This window comes from Pongo pygmaeus, chromosome 11 (genome assembly GCF_028885625.2).
Source record: "Pongo pygmaeus isolate AG05252 chromosome 11, NHGRI_mPonPyg2-v2.0_pri, whole genome shotgun sequence".
NCBI lineage: Eukaryota > Metazoa > Chordata > Mammalia > Primates > Hominidae > Pongo > Pongo pygmaeus.
Genome location: NC_072384.2, coordinates 137,089,073 through 137,106,704, shown reverse-complemented (window position 1 = coordinate 137,106,704; position 17,632 = coordinate 137,089,073). Strand labels below are relative to the sequence as shown.

At 46.2% G+C, this 17,632-nt stretch overlaps 1 protein-coding gene across 4 annotated transcripts in view; it reads left to right on the top strand.

Moving 5' to 3' along the window:
• Positions 1–4,582: 4,582 nt before the first annotated feature.
• The window catches only part of IQCA1 (IQ motif containing with AAA domain 1), a 170,169-nt gene continuing 157,119 nt past the window's right edge, over positions 4,583–17,632 (top strand). For 2 of the 4 annotated variants that reach the window (XM_054478407.2, XM_054478406.2), the window contains exons 1-2: positions 4,583–4,940; positions 14,738–15,062. In XM_054478407.2, coding sequence (XP_054334382.1) covers positions 4,930–4,940; positions 14,738–15,062 — 336 coding nt within the window. In that variant the 5' untranslated portion in view covers positions 4,583–4,929. The remainder of the gene's footprint in view (positions 4,941–14,737; positions 15,063–17,632) is intronic. The other 2 variants (XM_054478409.2, XM_054478408.2) reach the window with 1 other exon arrangement.

Genomic DNA, 17,632 nt, shown 5'->3' with positions numbered 1-17,632 from the left:
CATAAAAGAGGGATTGGAAGCCGGGCACAGTGGCTCACGCCTGTAATCCCAGCACTTCAGGAGGCCAAGGCAGGTGGATCACCTGAGGTCGGGAGTTTGAGACCAGCCTGACAAACATGGAGAAACCCCATCTCTACTAAATATACAAAAAAAAAAAAAAAAAAAGTAGCCTGACGTGGTGGCGCATGCCTGCAATCCTAGCTACCCGGGAGGCTGAGATAGGAGAATCGCTTGAACCCAGGAGGCAGAGGTTGCCGTGAGTCAAGATCGCGCCAAGATCTTGGCAACAAGAGTGAGACTCCGTCTCAAAAAAAAAAAAAAAAAAAAAAAAAAAGAGGGATTGGATTGTTCTGTTTTTCCCTGGAGCTTCAGTGTAAAACCAAAGAGCAATAGTGAGAGTTTTCCGAAACCAGAATGGGCTTCCCAGAGGGGTCAGGCGCCCCTCTCACTGCAAGTGTGTTGGCAGAGAAGGGATGCTCAGGAGGTGGCAGGGTCCTGGGTACTGGACGCATCTGAAGGAAGCAGATCTGATGACCAACCTGGAACAGCCCTTGCAGGCGTATTACCCCACGCGAAAATGCACGTGTGATGAGAAGCCTGTGTTCTCCTGAATGATCCCCTCCTCTCCTCCACTCTTGCAGGCAGAATTCTTCCTCTCAGAGCCAACTTTTTTTCTATTGCATGGTGTTCAGTATTGTGTTTTTCACAGAACAAGTATCAATAAATATTTGCCCAAATGTCACATCTACCAAGAAGACTGAGAAGACTAATTTCCCCAGGGACCTGGCAGTCTGGTTCTGAGGCTGTATGAATTATTAAATGCTGAGGATAAAGTAACCTTTTCTACTGTATCCATGTACCTAGGTGGCAATGATTTTTCCTAAAGGATGGGTTGTTATGAGAACCAGTTTTTAGTACCATTTGTCTCACAGAAAACCTATTTTTTAAAACAAATATTAAGGTAGGTGTTGCTACCAACAAAAAGATAATAGGTGTGTTATCTTTGAATCCAGACTACCAGGTGATTTGAATACCAACTCCATGATCATTTTGAGTATGGCTTTGGACATACTGTTGCTTAACTTCTGTGGGTTTCACTGAGGTCAGGAGTTCAAGACCAGCCTGGCCAATATGGTGAAACCCCATCTCTACTAAAAATACAAAAAAGTAGCCATGTGTGGTGGTGGGTACCTGTAATCCCAGCTACTCAGGAGGCTGAGGCAGGAGAATAGCTTGAACCCAGAAGGTGGAGGTTGCAGTGAGCCAAGATCGCACCACTGCACTCCAGCCTGGGCAACAAGAGCAAAACTCCATCTCAAAAAAAAAAAAAAAAAGGTTGGTTGGGGGAACAAAATATTACCTACCTCACAAGGTTAATGAGATTTAATGAATGATCTATGTCAGGTCCTAAATACTTCCTGGCAGAGAACAAGAGGTCAATGGGTGCAGCAACTGGCAAAGCTCATAAGATATAATCACAGAGGAACTATATTTGTTCTCTTGCAGAATTGAGAAGCCTTGTTCCACCGTCTTCTCATATGGAGTATTATGCTAACCTTTTTCACCTGATTCGTATCTTTTGATTGTCTGTATTTCATCATCAAGTAATTTATTTGCTAGAAGAGTTCATGGGTGGCTCATACTGAATGGTGCCTACATAACAGCCAATCCTGCCTTTTTCTGTGCTGACAGAGTCCTGATTGGGTTCTTTTATCTACTTCTCTACCTCTTAATGCAGGTAAATCCTCATTACTCTAAAGCAGTAATGCGTATCATATTTCCCTGCCGGTTCTTTTTCTATCTTGGGATGTCACAGCATGAGGATATAAGACCCAGAGCTGTGACAGGCATTTTATGACCACAAAGGAAGTCATTTTGTATGGTTACTATGACAGCTCCAAAAGATGGAAAGACCATTGAAGACTGATCCTTGATGATGTCACTGAGCCACTGAGATCATGAGCCATCACCTCTATTCTTGGTGTTAAGGGAGATTTTAAATCTTCTTATTGTTTAAGCCAATGCTCACTGGTTTTCTATTATTTGCATTTGTTAACATGTCAATCTGTACATGAGTGCTGTATCTCTTGAGGGCTTTCATATTGGGACTATTAACTTGAATGAGTAGAAATATTCTTGGGTCACACTTTTCCCCCAAGAACTTTGTAAATATTGCTTTGTTTTCACCTGACATCAAAATCCGAGGCTAGCCAGATTTCTCCTACCATTTCTCTTTGAAGTTCAATAATGTATCCAGGACATTTCCTGATGTTGGGTGTTGTATATCAGTTTTCCCTGGAACACAGTGAGAATTTCTGATCTGCAGATTTAATTCTTTTATTTCAAAAATGTTTCTTGTATCTCTGAAAATAGTCTAATGTTGAAGGTCTTTCTTGCAGGAATATCAACTAACCCTTTTTGTAAATTGCTCAGGTGTCTCACTCTTTCCTCTCTACATTTACTGTAATTGAGTCAGGTTTTTCCTCTAAGTCAGTAATTCAGCTGAATTGTGCCTGGTCTATTTCTTGGTTTTTCTAACTCATTTTCTGTATTGGACTACTTCTGTTTTTCTTTTGGTTTCCTTAGCTGTGTAATCTTCTTTCCTTTCTCATTCCGTTGTTTTATATTTTCTCCCAGTTATTTTATTACCTTAATGTTCTTATTAGCTTATTCTATAACATGGAACACAAGTAAAGATTTTTCTGTTTTGGCAGGGCACGGTGGCTGACGCCTGTAATCTCAGAATTTTGGGAGGCCGAGGCGGGCGGATGTCCTCAGGTCAGGAGTTCGAGACAAGCCTGGCCAACATGGTGAAACCCCGTCTCTACTAAAAATACAAAAATTAGCTGGGCATGGTGGCAGGCGCCTGTAATCCCAGCTACTCGGGAGGCTGAGGCAGGAGAATTGCTTGAACCCGGGAGGTGGAAGTTGCTGTAAGCCGAGATTTCACACTGCACTCCAGCCTGGGTGACAGAGGGAGACTCCGTCTCAAAACAAACAAACAAACAAAAACTAAACTAAACAAACAAAAAAGATTTTTCTGCTTTTATTTATTTGATTAGATTTTCTCCAGACTTTCTTTCTTTCACTTGTCTGGCCTATGTTATAATCCTTTCTTTTCTTCTACTTTTACGAAAGTCTTGGTTTTAGATATCGGAAATGCTGCTTCTATCTTATTCCTATTTAACATATATTGCTCTTTGAAAATGTTCTATTTGTTCAAATATAATGGAGGCGAATTCTCTTTGACTGTCTTCTCACTGTATCTGAGTTCCAGAGCTGAGATATTACACTTCCCTCTGCTTTTCTGGAACCTGAGTACACACTGGGGATAGGGACTGCTCCCCTGAATCCACACAACTTCCGGGCTCTATGCTCTCTTCTGAGATTTTGATAAGCTCCTTTACCACCAACCTCCCACTCTTGTCAATAGTGTGCCCTATTCCTGTGACAACATGCCCTTTGACTTTGAATCTTTGCCTCAATTCAATGTAGGGACCTAGAAAAAGGCAAGTCCTAGAGATTTCTCCTGTCCCTGCTGGGGTCCTGGGAGCGGTAGCGATTAACCTCTACTCAGGACGGTTTTATCTGGCCGGATTTCCCCAGTTGTTTCCTGGTTCGGCTCACCCTTTCATCTCCCTTCTTTTCAGTGTGTGTCTTCTTTGTATCAAAAAGCATTAATGAGAATTCTTGGTGTTGTGTCTACTTGGTCTCTTCCCCCTGAAAGGCTTTGGGAGAGTAGAGATGAGACTGGACACCATTCTCCACTGCATGCTGCTCTTTCACTGAGTTTTTGAAGTTAACGGTACAAGGTTGTACTCAATTTCTAGTCTGAGAAATAATTTGCTCCATTATTTGAAGGGGGTGCGGAGGGCTGGCTTTTACTATGTTTTTGCGCATTTCATTAGTAACGGTGGGGGAGAGGTTTTGTAATCCTGATTATCATTCTTACCCTGATGTCCTCTCCACGCCTTTGACAGCATTAAACCTGGTGTTCCAATAGGAACTGCAGGGTCTAAAATGTGCAAATAAACCTCAACAGTTACTAAAGACGAAGAAAGAAGAGCAATGAAAGCCAACACTCACAGCGACTTACGGATAACTGTTAATAACATCCACACTGCATTTTACATTTACAACGCACCCGCGCCTTAGTTCATACTCATTAAGTCTCCGAAGGGCGCGTCTGCGTAAGTCTTGGGTCCCCAGAATCTAAGTCTGCACTTGGCCCAGAATAGTTGCCCAGTAAAGTTCTGAACGAACGACTGTTATACCCACTTTACAGATGGGAACACTTAAGACCACCATCAATAAGGGCCTTGCCCAAGGCCGCAGAGCTGAAGGTGGATGAAAATGGGGCCAGCAGGAAAGCGGGAAGACGGCCTGGAGGACCACGGGCCAGGGGCTGGGGCCCGGAGCTGGCTCGCCAAGCAGCCCGGCCCTGCGACGCAGCGCTCGGACTCCGACCTGCTCCCACGGCTGCGCCCACCCAGGCCTCCTGCGCTGCTCCCGCAGCAACAGGAGGCGGTGGCGCAGGCGCGGAGTGCGCGGGGGGGGGGGCGGGGGGGCGGGGGGGGCGGGGGGGAGGGGGCAGGCGGAAGGCAATGCGCAGGCGCGGCGTTCCCGTTGCTAGGGCCGCGTCGCGCCCACCTGAGTGGCCGAAGTGAGGTTCGCGAGTCTCTGGGTCGCGACGGGAAGGAGTGAAGCACCCTCTCTGCGCCTGCGCGCTCCGTGCCTGCGAAGCAAACGCGGCCTCACCTTTTCCTGCCCGAAGCAAGAGATTATCGCAGTCCTGGTTTCTCTCTCCAGAAGACCCCCCCGCCAGTCCTCTGTAGCTCCTGGTAGTGCCCTGACCCTGCTGCCACCGTCCTTCAGAGAGCAACGGAAGAGCTTCCCGGAGGGAGAGGAAAAGAGGGAAAGTAGCCAGCAATGTCGAACGCGTAAGTGATGGGCTCCCAGCCACAGCCATGGGGTGGGCTTCCCCAAGCCAGAAGGTGGCTTGCTCTCTACTTCTCTTATTTTCTTTTTTCTTTTCTTTTCTCCTCCCCTCTCCTCTCAACTTCCCTCCTCTCCCTCACTTTTTTTCCTTTTAGGAAATTCAAATATGCCTCGGGATAGAGTATCTGCTTATTGTGAACAAGGAAGATCATACACTTAGATCTCCCCCTCCCCTACGCATCCCACCACCCCATGGGGATGAGCTCCCAGTCTTCCCTATACCCGCCAAGCCCTTAGGGGCTATTGCTGAGAAGCAGTATGCCATTTTGTCTGCTTTTTTTGTTAATCTTTCACGGTAATAAATACGTTGCTTTGTGAAAACACCCGGGTCCTGAAATTTAAGTCTAGAAAGATCTTGGGAAAGCATTATTGTCATTTGCTTTTCACAAACTCGAGTGGCAGTGGTACTGAAAGGAGTGTGTGCCTAGCACTGTGTCGTTTACACAGCACTTGCACAAAGTTACCTCATTTAGTCTTCATAAGAATAATTTCAAACAGGTAGTACAGTGCTGACCCTGTGGACACTGTTCTAACTGCTTCACAGCAACCCTGTAATGTAGGGGCTGTTAATATTGTTATTTCCATTTTACAAATGAGGAAACTTGGGTATGAAGAGGTGAAGTAGCTCACACAGCAAGTGAACAGTGCCAAGCCAGGCACTGTAGCTCCAGCCTGCACTGTTGCTATTACATACCCTATTTTCTAGGCAAGGAAATAAGAACAGAGAGGTTAAAGACTTGCCAGGGTTTGGGAGTGGGGAAGATCAAGAGTTCTGTTTAAGACCTATTGAGTTGGAAGTGCCCATTGGACATCATGTGGAGATGAAATAGGCAGTTAAAATATTCAGATCTTGGGTTCAGGAGCGAGACCCATGTCTGAAATATAAACTTGCCCGCTGTCAGCCTGTGATGGTCTTTGTGAGACATAGAATGAATATTAATAAAGAAGAGGTGTAAGGACTGAGCCTGGGATCATCCACAGTAAGGCTGGGGGAAGAGGAGACCTGGCAAAGGAATCAAAGACATGATCCATGAGGAAGAAACAAGTGGAAGAAATAATAGTGTTTCCAGGAGAAGTAACTTCTTTCTCCTCTGTCAAGTGCTCCTGAGACAAGTTGGGGTAGAACTGAGAACTGACTGTTGATTTGGCAGTGTGGAGTTCACCAGTGACCTTGACAGGAGCTGATTGAGTGGTATGATGAGATAGAAAGACTTACTCAAGTGAATGTAGGGGGAGAGAAACTATAGACGGTGAGCATAGCTAACTCTTGAAAGGAGTTTTGCAAAGGAAAGGAAATATGTTGGCAGCTAGAGGCAGAAGACATGGCTCCAAGACAGAAAACAATAGAATGTTTGTGTGTGGAAGGGAATGGCCCAGAATGATATAGGAGGAGGAGGGAGAAGTGGGTGACATCGTTGGTAGTGAGAGGACATGGGATCCAGGGGGTGCTGGCCTTAGGTAGAGGAATTCAGCACTTAGCAATGGAACAGGTGGGAAGGCAGCATCAAGATGCTATTCAATGGGTGGGTGCCCTGGAGGTGGCCTGGAACAATCATGGTAGATAGAAGATGATGGGGACTGAGGGGCAGTGGTGACAGCATCAGATGAAATGGGATTCAAAGCCAGGGAGTGTTAGGAGGAGGGAAGGCAAATGTCTGGAGGTGCACTGAAGAGAAGGGGTCCCCTTGACCCAGCCCCACAGCCAGAGACAGAGGGCTCTGGGGGGAACAGGAGTCTCTACTGAGAGGGCTTGCAAGCAGAGCCAGGCCTTCCGTAGAGCAAGAAGGCAGGGGGAGTATTTGGGGAAGAAGACGGCAAACTAGTTAAGATTGGAAGATTCAGAAGGTTTTAGCACATGCAAAATAACTTGAAAAGAATTCCCATTGTGCAATATTTTGATTTCCCACGGAAGTGCATATATTCAAGTGAATACTCAAGTGTTTCCCTCCCCTACCCACTCCGTTATAGGAAAACTGCCAAGCTGTAGAAATAACAGTCTGGTCTTTTTAACTGTCATATTCAGTCTTCTCCATCCACAATCCTCCTGACTTCAAAATCTGTCATATCTCTAAGTCATATGCTCAAGTCTGAAACCAATCATATACTTTTAAAACTGTTAAGTAGTCTCATGGATAAAATATTACCTTCTGTTTGCAAAGTGCATTTAAAATTCCAGGAACACTTTCACACCTGTTGTTCCATCTGTATTAGTCCATTCTCACACTGCTAATAAAGACATACCCGAGACTGGGTGATTTATAAAGGAAAGAGGTTTAATTGACTAACAGTTCTGCAGGACTGGGAAGTCCTTAGGAAACTTACAATCATGACGGCAGGTGAGGTCAAACATGCCCTTCTTCGCATGGTGGCAGCAAGGAAAAGTGCAGAGCAAAGCTGGGGGAAAAGCCCCTGATAAAATCGTCAGATCTCGTGAGAACTTACTATCATGAGAACAGCATGGAGGTAACGGTCCCCATGATTCAGTTACCTCCCACTGGGTACCTCTTACAACACGTGGGGATTATGGAACTAAAATTTAAGATGAGATTTGGGTCGGGACACAGCCAAACCACATCACCATCCCACAGTAGTCCCTGGAGGTGTCCAGAGTTGGTCTCATCATCCAGGTTTGCCAGTGAAGGAGGCGTAAGCATGAAGAGGTTGAGTGACCTCCAGGGATGAGCTGCTCAGGACACTGGTTTCTATTTTAAATGTAGAGCACTTTTACCTTTGAAAACCACCTTGCCCTACCCAGGGAAAATAAAGACATTTTTCCACGCAGAAACTCGCACAGGAATGCTTCTAGCAGCATTACTCACAGCAGCAAAGAAGGCGGAAACAACCCAAGTGTCCATGGGCTGGTGAATGGATAAACAAAATGTGGTGTATCTGTACAAAGGAAACTTGGCAATAGAAAGAAATGAAGTACAAAGTATGCGACAGTGTGGATGAACTTTGAGGACACCGCACCGAGGGAAAGGAGCTCAGCACTGAACGCCCCCCCCTTCTTGTGTGATTTCACTTCTGTGAAATGTCCAGAATAGGCAAAAAGAGATGGAAATTAGGATAGGGGTTGCCAAGGGCAGAGAGGAGTGGGGAATGGGGAGTGACTGCTTCACGGGTGTGGGTTTCTTTCCCAGTGATGAAAATGTTCTGGAGTTAGATAATGGTGGTAGTTGCACAACTCTATGCTAAAAACCACTGAATTGTGCACTTGAAAAGAGTGAATTCTATGCTGTGTGAATTATCTCTCATCAATGCTCTTACGAAAAATCATCTTGCCGCCTCTCTTGTCTCATTTGACCTTCATGGCTGGGCTCAAGCAGAAGGAGGCTGAGGCTGCAGGGCGAGGAGGTGGGGCGCAAGGCCAGATGGGCTGAGCACAAAGTGGGGGCTCCCCAGGCTGGCGTGGCCGAGGCATGGTGCCCAGGTCCCTGGCGGTCCAATGCGGGAGGGGGTGTGGTCACATGGAGAGGCACCAGGACAGCTGGGGAGCAGGAAGCCAGGGACAGTCTTGAGGGAAGAGGGTCTGGTGGAAAGAGATGACGCCGTCTCTCAGCGCTGAGGAAAACAGGTAATGATACAGGGATCCGTGTGCTTTCAAAGCAGCTCATTTTCCTGTCAGCCAGGAATCTTTGCCTGGTCTCTCCAGACGGGGATCCCCAGAGAGACTGCAGGTGGCGAAGAAAGAAATGGCAGGACACAGAAGGCTCAAGCCACCAGGACTGTCTTTGACCAAAAATTCCAGTTATGCGTCAGCTCCGTGAGGCCCTGGAAGAGTCCTGCTTCTCTGACCCAACTGAAGCCAATGAGGGCTCTGACCTGGAGCGACTGGGCTCACCTGGATAGTTCTGCCCACAGCAGGTCTAGACATCCAGAAAGTCTGGCTGTGCTCTGCCCCATCAGGTCGGCTGTGGTTTCCCCCTGGTGGAAGCAGGAGCCTCTTCAACCCAAGATCTCTTGCTGTTGTTGACTTTGGGTCTTTGTGGGGTTCAGGTCACCCTACCTGAACTTCACAGAGGCAACCTCTTCAGGGTATTGTACAAATTTAATGCTCGTTGGTGTGGCCAGTGTTGGAAGTATAAGATGCCTTTTAACTTTTACTGTCTTTTCCACTCCCATATTTAAAAGTTATTACTAGATTTATTTATAGTCTTTAGTCTATTGTTACTGAATTCTTGGCCATATTAAATCTGTATGTATGTCTCGAGAGTCTTCTGTCTTTATAGCTTTTCTTTTCTTTTTTTGAGATGGAGTCTCTCGCTCTGTTGCCCAGGCTGGAGTGCAGTGGTGCAATCTCGGCTCACTGCAACCTCCACCTCCTGGGTTCAAGTGAGTCTCCCATCTCAGCGTCCCTAGTAGCTGGGATTACAGGCGCGTGCCACCACACCCAGCTAATTTTTGTGTTTTTAGTAGAGACAGGGTTTGTCTCTTTAGACAGGAACAGGTAGTGCCTTCTGCTTGCGCCGATCTGTACCTAACATTCTAGAATTTCCTTTAGTTAGATTTCATGTGGCTCCCACCATGTGAATTCTTAAATATTTAATGTTCTTTATTGGTGCTGTGAATGGGTTTCCTCTTTCATTTTTTTCTCTGCATTAAAGTATTGCAATTTTGTTGTAATTTTTTTTTCTTTTTTTTTTTTTTGCTGGAGTGCAGTGGTGAGATCTCGGCTCACTGCAACCTCTGCCTCTGGGTTCAAGCAATTCTCCTGTCTCAGCCTCCCAAATAGCTGGGATTACAGGCGCCTGCCACCATGCCCAGCTAATTTTTGTATTTTTAGTAGAGATGGGTTTTCACCATGTTAGCCAGGCTGGTCTGGAACTCCTGACCTCAAGTGATCCACCCACCTCAGTCACCCAGTGCTGGGATTACAGGCGTGAGCCACCACGCCTGGCCCTTGCTGTACTAATTGATGTATTTTTGTTACTGATTTCCTTGGATTTTGCAGTCATGCCATTTATAAGCAGTGGTGTTAAAAAATGGTTTATATTAATTGCTTACATATCCCCTTGTCCTTTTTTACTGCTAATTTTGGGGGCATATTTCTAGCATTTCTCCACTGAAGGTCCATTGGGTCACTGGTTTTTGGCACTTTGAAGAAGTCATCATTCTTTTTTTCTTGGTGTGTGGGGAGGGCATTTTTAATCAGGCCTGTGCTGCAAGTTACAATTTACTGAGCATCTTCTTGGCATCTATGAAACAAGCTGGGGTTTTGCTGTACTGTTGCTCTTTGGAGTTATGCTTTCCTCTGTGTTGAACTGAAAAGCACTCCTGCAGTCAACCCTCCTGGGTTACAGGGAACAATTCTTTTGATCTGGAGCTGCGGTCTGTTTTCTAAGTGGAATTTCAGATCTGAGTTCTAAACAAAATTACCCTGTCATTTTCCTCTTGAATGTTGTCCTGGCAGGTTTGGGCCCCAAATCCTATGAAGTCCACAAAGCAACTTGAGCGTTGTTCTGTTTTATGTCAACAGTTGTCACACCTGTTAGTATGTCCACACCTGTTAGTATGTCCAGCCTGTGTCCTCACTCAGGCCAGTGAGCGCCTTGGGTTTACTGTCCCTTCTTGGGCCCTAGAAGTCTGGACTTTGGAAAACTCACACCATGCTGAGCCCCTGTTCTTGATCATTGTCCACAGGCAAACCATTCCCTTGATCGTCTCAATTGTCTTTGCTTCTTCCAGCCCCTCCTGCTTGTCTATTTGAGGTGGGACAAGCAGAATGTGAGAGGGTCCCAGGAGCTTTGAACTGGCATGAGGTGTTGCTTTTGTTGTTGTTCTTTTGAGTGATGGTTGTTGTTGTTCCTGATCAATGTAATTGTTTATTAGTCACTAATTCTACCAGGAGTCAATGTGTGTTCTGTGTGATATGGTTTAGATTTGTGTCCCCACCCAACTCTCCTGTCAAACTGTCATCCCCAATGCTGGAGGCGGGTTCTGGTGGGAGGTGATTGGATCACGGAGGTGGATTTCCCCTTTTGTGCCATTCTCTTGATAGTGAGTTATCATGAGAACTGGTTGTTTAAAAGTGTATGACATCTCCCCACCTTCCTCTTGCTCCTGCTCCCACCATGTGAGATGCCTGCTCCCACTTTGCCTCCACCATGAGTAAAAGCTCCCCGAGGCCACCCCAGACGCAGATGCTGCCTTGCTTCCTGTACAGCCTGTGGAACCGTGAGCCAATTAAACCTCTTTTCTTTATAAATTACCCAGTCGCGTGGTGGCTCACACCTGTAATCCCAGCACTTTGGGAGGCCGAGGTGGGCAGATCACTTGAGGTTGGGGGTTCGAGACCAGGCTGACCAACATGGAGAAACTCTGTCTCTACTAAAAATACAAAATTAGCTGAGCATGGTGGTGGATGCCTGCCCAGCTACTTGGGAGGCTGAGGCAGGAGAATCACTTGAGCCTGGGAGGCAGAGGTTGCAGTGAACTGAGATCGCACCACTGCACTCTAGCCTGGGCAACGAGAGCAAAACTGCATCTCAAAATAAATAAATAAATAACCCAGTCTCAAGTATTTCTGTATAGCAATGCGAGAATGGACTAATACACAGTGCCAAGTGGAATCCTAATTTTCTGATAATAACCTTCTTTCTTATAATAAGCTGGTCTGGAAGGGTGCTCTTTCACTAGCAATAGTTTAAATATTGCTAAGTTTTGAGAAATCTGGCATTCGGACGTGCTGGGGATGGGATTCTAAAGGCAGAATTCAGTCTCCTGACTCAGTGGGGTGTTGGGGGGAAGAATTTTGGTTTTACGCTCAGTCTGTTTGCTTGTGGTGTAACTACCTCTGTGTTACGGGACCCCTCCTTCCTCGTCTGCTTTCTCCCTGACAAACGGGAAGCAATGAAATCAAGTGGTTTAGAGCATGAACTCTGGAGCTGGACTGCCTACATGTACATCCTGCATTCAAACTGTGTGACTTTGGGCAGTAACTTATCTTTGCCTCAGTTTTCTCATATGTAAATTGGACTAATAATTATGCCTACCTCATAGGGTTGTTGTGAGGATTACACGAGTTATTACATGGAAACCACTTAGGACAGTGACTGACAGTATATAAATGTAAGCTGTTACCTTCGCCATCATCATCATCATCATTATCATCATCATCATCATCATCTGAACCCAAAAGTCTTGCAAACATCAAGATACACTTTTACCTTTTCGCCAGAAAGGTGAAAAAAGCACGTTTAATCAGTGCTTCAATAAATGATGCTTAGTTTGTAAGGAAGAATGGAGCATGTTTGAGGAATGGCAGATGGTGAGCCTGGGGCAGAGGGTGCCTGGAGGGGATGCTTAATGATGACCTTGGGAATGTAGAAGAGAGAGTCCCAGTCAAACAGGGTGGCTAACCATGGGTACTTATCTCCTCTTCCTCCTGAATTGCCTCCAAAATGGCAATAAAGGATTTTAAAGCTATGAACTCACAAGGACAAAGAAAACATTTGACAAGAGATACCAAGAAAATGCAGGAGGCCAGGCACAGTGGTTCACATCTGTAATCCCAACACTTTGGGAGGCCAGGACAGGTGGATCACTTGAGGTCAGGAGTTGGAGACCAGCCTGGCCAGTGTGGTGAAACCCCCATCTCTACTAAAAATACAAAAATTAGCCTGACGTGGTGGCACACGCCTGTAGTCCCAGCTACTCAGGAGGCTGAGGCAGGAGAATTGCTTGAACCCAGGAGGCAGAGGTTGCAGTGAGCCAAGATCGTGCCACTGCACTCCGGGCTGGGTGACAGAGTGAGACTCTGTCTAAAAGAAAAAAGAAAATGTGGGAAAGGGAGAGCAGGCATGGATGAGAGGGAATGGAGGAATGGCAGAGAATGTGGGACCTGAAAGCCAGAGAATGGGGCTGGGGTGATCAAAACCCAGCTGTTTCCCTGGGAAGCCAGGCGGGGGCCTGGTTCTTCTGGGACAGGGCTGAAATTGGAGGACTGCTTGCAGATCTGTATAGGCCACATTTAGGCTGCCAATCACTTGTGTACCCCAGAGAGCAAGTGGCTAAGGCACTAGCCAACCAGGCAGAAGATGTCACATGCAGCCGACCTGGACTCAGGACGCCAGGCACAGGTAAGCACGGGAATGAGTGGCCTGGCTGACAGTAAACAAGAGGTGAGCCCCCTTGACCAGCCTGCTTCTCCTTCAGGGGATTAGGGCTGCCCCCTCCCCTTAGCATAGGGAAAGACCTTACAGAGAGATACTGACATTTTTGGGTTTCTCCTTCATCAATGATCAGGGCTCTCCACACCCACTTTCTACAGTGAAGCTCCTTCCCAGACACACTGACTTTCCAGTTCACTTTTCAGTCCTGGTTCTTGAACGTAAAAGCAGAATCAAAAAATCACCTGAAATTTGGTAGGGGAAGGTGGGACTCTCTACCATGAATGTATTGGCCCTGGCAGGAAAAGCGGGGACACTCATGAGGGCCTAATAAAGGGACCAGTAACAAAGACGTGGACATAGTCTCGGGAAACGGCAAAGGATGGGGCAGTATTCTGGGGCCAGTGACAGCAGGGCCACCACCACGCTAAGGCTTTGGTGGAAGGGCACACCCAGCCTTTGTTGCCTCGCCAGGGTGTGGACAAGACGGTCATACTCCTCTGCTCTCTGGCTTCCTCTCTGTTCAATCCACTAACTCAACTCACTGGAATGAGGGCAGAGAGCCCAGCTGGTGCATTCCAGAGAGCTCAGCCTCCCAGGCCACAGTCTGCACCTCACCTCACTTTTTTTTTTTTTTTTTTTTTTTTAAGACAGTCTCGCTCTGTTGCCAGGCTGGAATGCAGCGGCACGATTTCGGCTCACTGCAAACTCCACCTCCCGGGTTCAAGTGATTCCCCTGCCTCAGCCTCCTGAGTAACTGGGACTACAGGCGGGCGCCACTATGCCTGGCTAATTTTTTTTTTTTGTGTGTGTGTGTGTATTTTAGTAGAGACGGGGTTGGCCAGGGTGGTCTCGATCTCCTGACCTCGTGATCCACCTGCCTCGACCTCCTCAAAGTGCTGGGATTACAGGCGAGAGCCACCACGCCTGGCCTGCCCCTCACCATGCCCAGCCTGCACCTCATTTCTCACACTGTACATCATGGTTCTAAGATTCTTAGTGGTTGCCTTTTGCTGTACTTCGTTCATTCATTTTTCACTGCTGTGTGATAGTCCATTGGTGAATATACTACAATTTATTTATCCACTCTCTTATTGGTGGACATTTATGGTATCTCCAGGTTTTTACTATTATTTAAAAAATGCAAGTGATCATTCTTGATGCATATTTACAAGTTTCTCTAGGGTATAATTATTCATTCATAGGGTATGCACACGTTCAACTTAATAAGAAAATGCTACATTACTTTCCAAAGTGGTTGTTCCAATATATACTTCACCAGCTGTGTATATGGACAAATAAGTTAACTATTCTGGATATCAACTTTGTCATCTTTTAAATGGGTATAATGATAGTGGCTTTATGGGCCAAGTGAGGAACAACTTTATATCATTTAGACAAAATGCTTTTTAAACTATTTATTTGATGATAATAGTGGTGGTACATATTCAGAAATCAGAAGGACATCAGAACAAGATATAAATTGTCTATCAAGCCTTGCAACTGTATAACGATATTCTTAGCTCACACTTGATTCTGTGTTATATTTTGCTATACCAGAGGCCCAATGTTTATGTTTTACCAAGTGATTTTTATTTACTGTGTCATCTAAATTCTCTCTCTTCCCCCAGAATGTATAATAAGATGTGGCATCAGACCCAAGAAGCCCTTGGTGCTTTACTCGATAAAGAGCCTCAGAAGATGATTGAACCACAAAGAAATCAGGTTTTCATCTTTCAGACATTAGCCACCTTCTACATAAAGTATGTGCAGATCTTTAGAAACCTGGAGAATGTCTATGACCAGTTCGTCCACCCCCAGAAACGAATACTGATCAGGAAAGTCCTGGACGGGGTGATGGGCCGCATCCTGGAGCTGAAGAACGAGATGGTGGAGCTGGAACTCACGGAGTTCCATTATTTCGATGATATCCTGCAGGATCTCAAGCTGGCTCCCGTAAGCACTCCGTTGTTTTCTTAGTAGTTGATTTTTGTTATAAATAAGATACATACCCGATATCTGTACCCGATACCTGACAGACTTCCTGTCCATGTTTACTAGTTGGTGTATGGAAAATCTAAACATTTGCCTTCAATTATACCATGCTGTCATGGACAAGGTTTGGGTTCCCTTTGTTTCTGGTGCAGATGCATCTGCACACTTCTTGGCTGTGTTAGGCACTGTGGTGGCTGTGGTCTTACTGACATCGTAGTGTCTGCCCAGGACTGTTGGAATGCAGTGGGCCAGCCCTTTCATCAGCACCCTTGAAACACAGACCCTCCCAGCATCCAGTAGCAGCGCCCGCTCCTCTGTTTCCATGGAATCTCTCTGTAGCCTGTTGGTCACAGGTTCCCTATTGCCAAGTGGATGCATCTCCTCCTTACTTTGGGTCAGTGGTGACCCAGGGGAATGTATGGCTTACATGGCAGTGGGCCTCAGACGTCAAAGGAGAGCTCATGTGCTTGCTCTCCCTCCTTCCCTCTGCCTCTTCCCTCCTTCCCTCTCTCCCTGGAGCCCTCCCTGCTGGTGCCTGGCAACCACAGCCCCCTCCTGTGAGCATTCGGCCCCTGCTGCTGCCCTCTGATGTTCCTGCTGGGCATAGGGCCTCTTCTGACTCAGGCTGGCTGGGCTGCCAGGGCCACTGGCCACCTCCCCTCAGTGTCATGGTCCTGGGAGCTCACCTTCATTTTGAAAGGAACATTTCCTTGAAGTAAAATCAAAAGGAGAAAGTCTTTAATTTTCTACATGAGGGTTTCATGTTTCTTCTCCTTGAAAATATATGGGCTTTTATAAAGGTACCTTTCTTTCTGAGATAGGCTTTCCTCACATTGTTATTTTATCAGAATGGAGTAATGAGAATAACTGAAATGAATGAAAATGTTGACGATTATTCCAAAAGTTTTATGTTTATTGCATTCATCTATAAGAGCATGGGCTAATCACCAGACTTAATCTGGTGCACTTTACTACTAAAGTGACAATATGAACAATTTAGGATAACTGTGAAACAAACAGTTATTAAATCATATTCCGAAATTTAATTAATGAAGTAATACATATTCCTAAATTTAATTAATGAAGTAATACTACATTTATTAGTTGAATTTCAAGAATAGGAAGTCATGCCCCTGTTGTTAAGGAATAGTGCATTTGGGGCTCTAAGCGGCGGCCCCTCCACGGCCTTGCCTTTCCTGCTGCATCGGCCAGCCCCTCTGCTCCAGGGACATCATCTTCCTTAAGGCCATGCCATTGTTGCCATGGGGATGGGGCCACCAAGCACCAAGAGGAGTGACAAACGAGCAGATGGCATCCAGGAAGCCTTCGTGCAGAGGGCGGTCAACAGTGTTTCCTAGCAGTCCTGGAAATAGTGACTGAACCATGTGCTGTCACTGAATCCCACATGGTTGGGGTGGGCTTAAGGCATCTTCATTCTTGGCCACATCCCCAGTACTGACAAATACCCAGCTGGGTTCCTGCACTTGGTTCCATGAGTTCCCCAGATCCTTCCTTAAACTGCCCCTTAGTCCGAAGACTGTGTCTGTAACCTGCCACGTGAGGAACCTTTCCTAATGGGCCCACCTCATAGAGAGACATATATGGCAGGGAAGAGGCTTTCTCTACCACTGGAAGTTTCCTAGATTCCACTCCATAGGGAATGAGAAACCTCAAGTTTTCAGGGATGGACATGAAACACATCATGGACGAAGATGGAGCAACTAATATCTCTCTTCGCTTCTCTTCCATTCTCAGTGACTCTGTTTTCTCTTCCTCGAAATCCTAACTATAATTTTTTTTAGATGGAGTTTTCCTGTTGTTGCCCAGGCTGGAGTGCAATGGTGCAAGCTCAGCTCACTGCAGCCTCCGCCTCCTGGGTTCAAACAATTCTCCTGCCTCAGCCTCCCAAGTAGCTGGGATTATAGGTGCGTGCCACCACACCCGGCTAATTTTTATATTTTTAGTATAGATGGGGTTTCACCATGTTGACCAGGCTGGTCTCGAACTCCTGACCTCAGGTGATCCACCTGCCTCAGCCTCCCCAAGTGCTGGGATTACAGGCATGAGCCACTACGCCTGCCTGCTAACTATAATTTTGTGGTACCAAATGGACCAGATGGAGCTATAAGACAATGAGGTTTTGTCTTCAAAGTTATAAAAGTACCACACTTGAATGTGCTTGTTAATAAATAAAATCACATTAAATCAAAGTGTCATCATTCTTCTCCGATTGCCCTCTCTCCTCAGGCCACACCCACCCACTAGACTCTGCTAGTTCACTCTCCAATCACCCCCAGCACTCCATGAGCCTCAGAAAGGTTTGGTGTTCAAAAGACATTGCAACCTCCCAGAAGTCAGGGGGATACTGTCCCACCAAGTCTTAAAAATGATACCCTCTTAGGCTTAAATGTTTACTTAGGGGAAGCCCTACCCAAAATTCTCTGGGCTGGAGGGAGGTTATGGGGAGTCACACCTAGAATTGGAAAAAAATAAGATAGCCAATTCTGAAAACAAAGACCTTTGCTTTCCTG